The sequence below is a fragment of the Amphimedon queenslandica genome, unplaced genomic scaffold, assembly GCF_000090795.2.
Source record: "Amphimedon queenslandica unplaced genomic scaffold, v1.1 AMPQUscaffold_11093, whole genome shotgun sequence".
In the NCBI taxonomy this organism is placed as follows: Eukaryota; Metazoa; Porifera; class Demospongiae; order Haplosclerida; family Niphatidae; genus Amphimedon; species Amphimedon queenslandica.
This window is the reverse complement of record NW_003548662.1, coordinates 2,401-3,306: the sequence shown is the minus strand read 5'-3', so window position 1 is coordinate 3,306 and position 906 is coordinate 2,401. Positions and strand designations below refer to the sequence as shown.

General features: G+C 30.9%; 1 protein-coding gene across 1 annotated transcript; it reads right to left on the bottom strand.

Annotated features, from left to right (window-relative positions):
* Positions 1-31: 31 nt before the first annotated feature.
* LOC109589629 (uncharacterized) lies at positions 32-552 on the bottom strand (the record flags this gene model as incomplete). The annotated part of the gene is made up of 4 exons (XM_020005683.1): positions 344-552; positions 240-293; positions 137-190; positions 32-85 (listed from the first exon to the last, which is right to left on the bottom strand). Coding segments are annotated over exons 1-4 (313 nt in total), but the record flags the coding sequence as incomplete, so codon positions are not given.
* Between the last annotated feature and the right edge of the window lie 354 nt (positions 553-906).

The following is a 906-nucleotide window of genomic DNA, read 5'->3' as shown; positions in this document are numbered from 1 at the left end:
ATAATCTTTATCATTATTATAATGTACTAACCAATAGATGATGCCTTTTCAGATTGAGAAACTGAAGCAAGACTAAAATCTCCAACTATGCTCAGTCAATAAATAGCAATAATAATATTAGGTAAAAAAAACTTACCAATAGCTACAGCTTTCTCAGATTGAGAAACAGTAGGCAGACCAGGGTCCCCATCTAATCAGTTAATTATGATAAAAATAATATCAATAAAAATAATAATTACTGATAGCTGTAGCTTTCTCAGATTGAGAAACAGTAGGCAGACCAGGGTCCCCATCTAATCAGTAAAATAATAACGATAAAAAATATCAATGAAATAATACTTACTGATAGCTGTAGCTTTCTTAGATTGAGAAACTATAGGCGTAACATTAGAAATATTTGTTTCAGCAAATGATGTATTCATCTCATTCTCATCATCACTGCTACTAATAGAGATATCATTGAATAATACACCATCTTTTTCAGCTACATACATTTAAGTACAAACATGAGCAGCATCATAAATTTAAAAAAACAAAACATACCAGTTAATTGTGACACAAATCAATCTGTCATTCTCCCACTTACTAACAATGTACTTCAGAACTTTCATTTTATGTTGAAAATCCTACCCAGTATGCTCAGATGCCAAAGAAGCAAGTTTTGTAGTTGTTTTTGACAGAAGGTGATACTTTTCTGCCTATATAGAATTAATGTAGCATCAATGCAGAGAAATTCAGGATAGGATGCAAATATTTCCTTCAACTCCTTATCTTGGAAATATATCCCACTAAAGGTTTCTTCTGTTACTAAAACCTCAACACATGCTTCTGTGTAAAAGTACCATAATAATAAGTCAAATCTGAAAGCCTTGATAAGTTTTATTTACCATATTTATCTCTAAACAT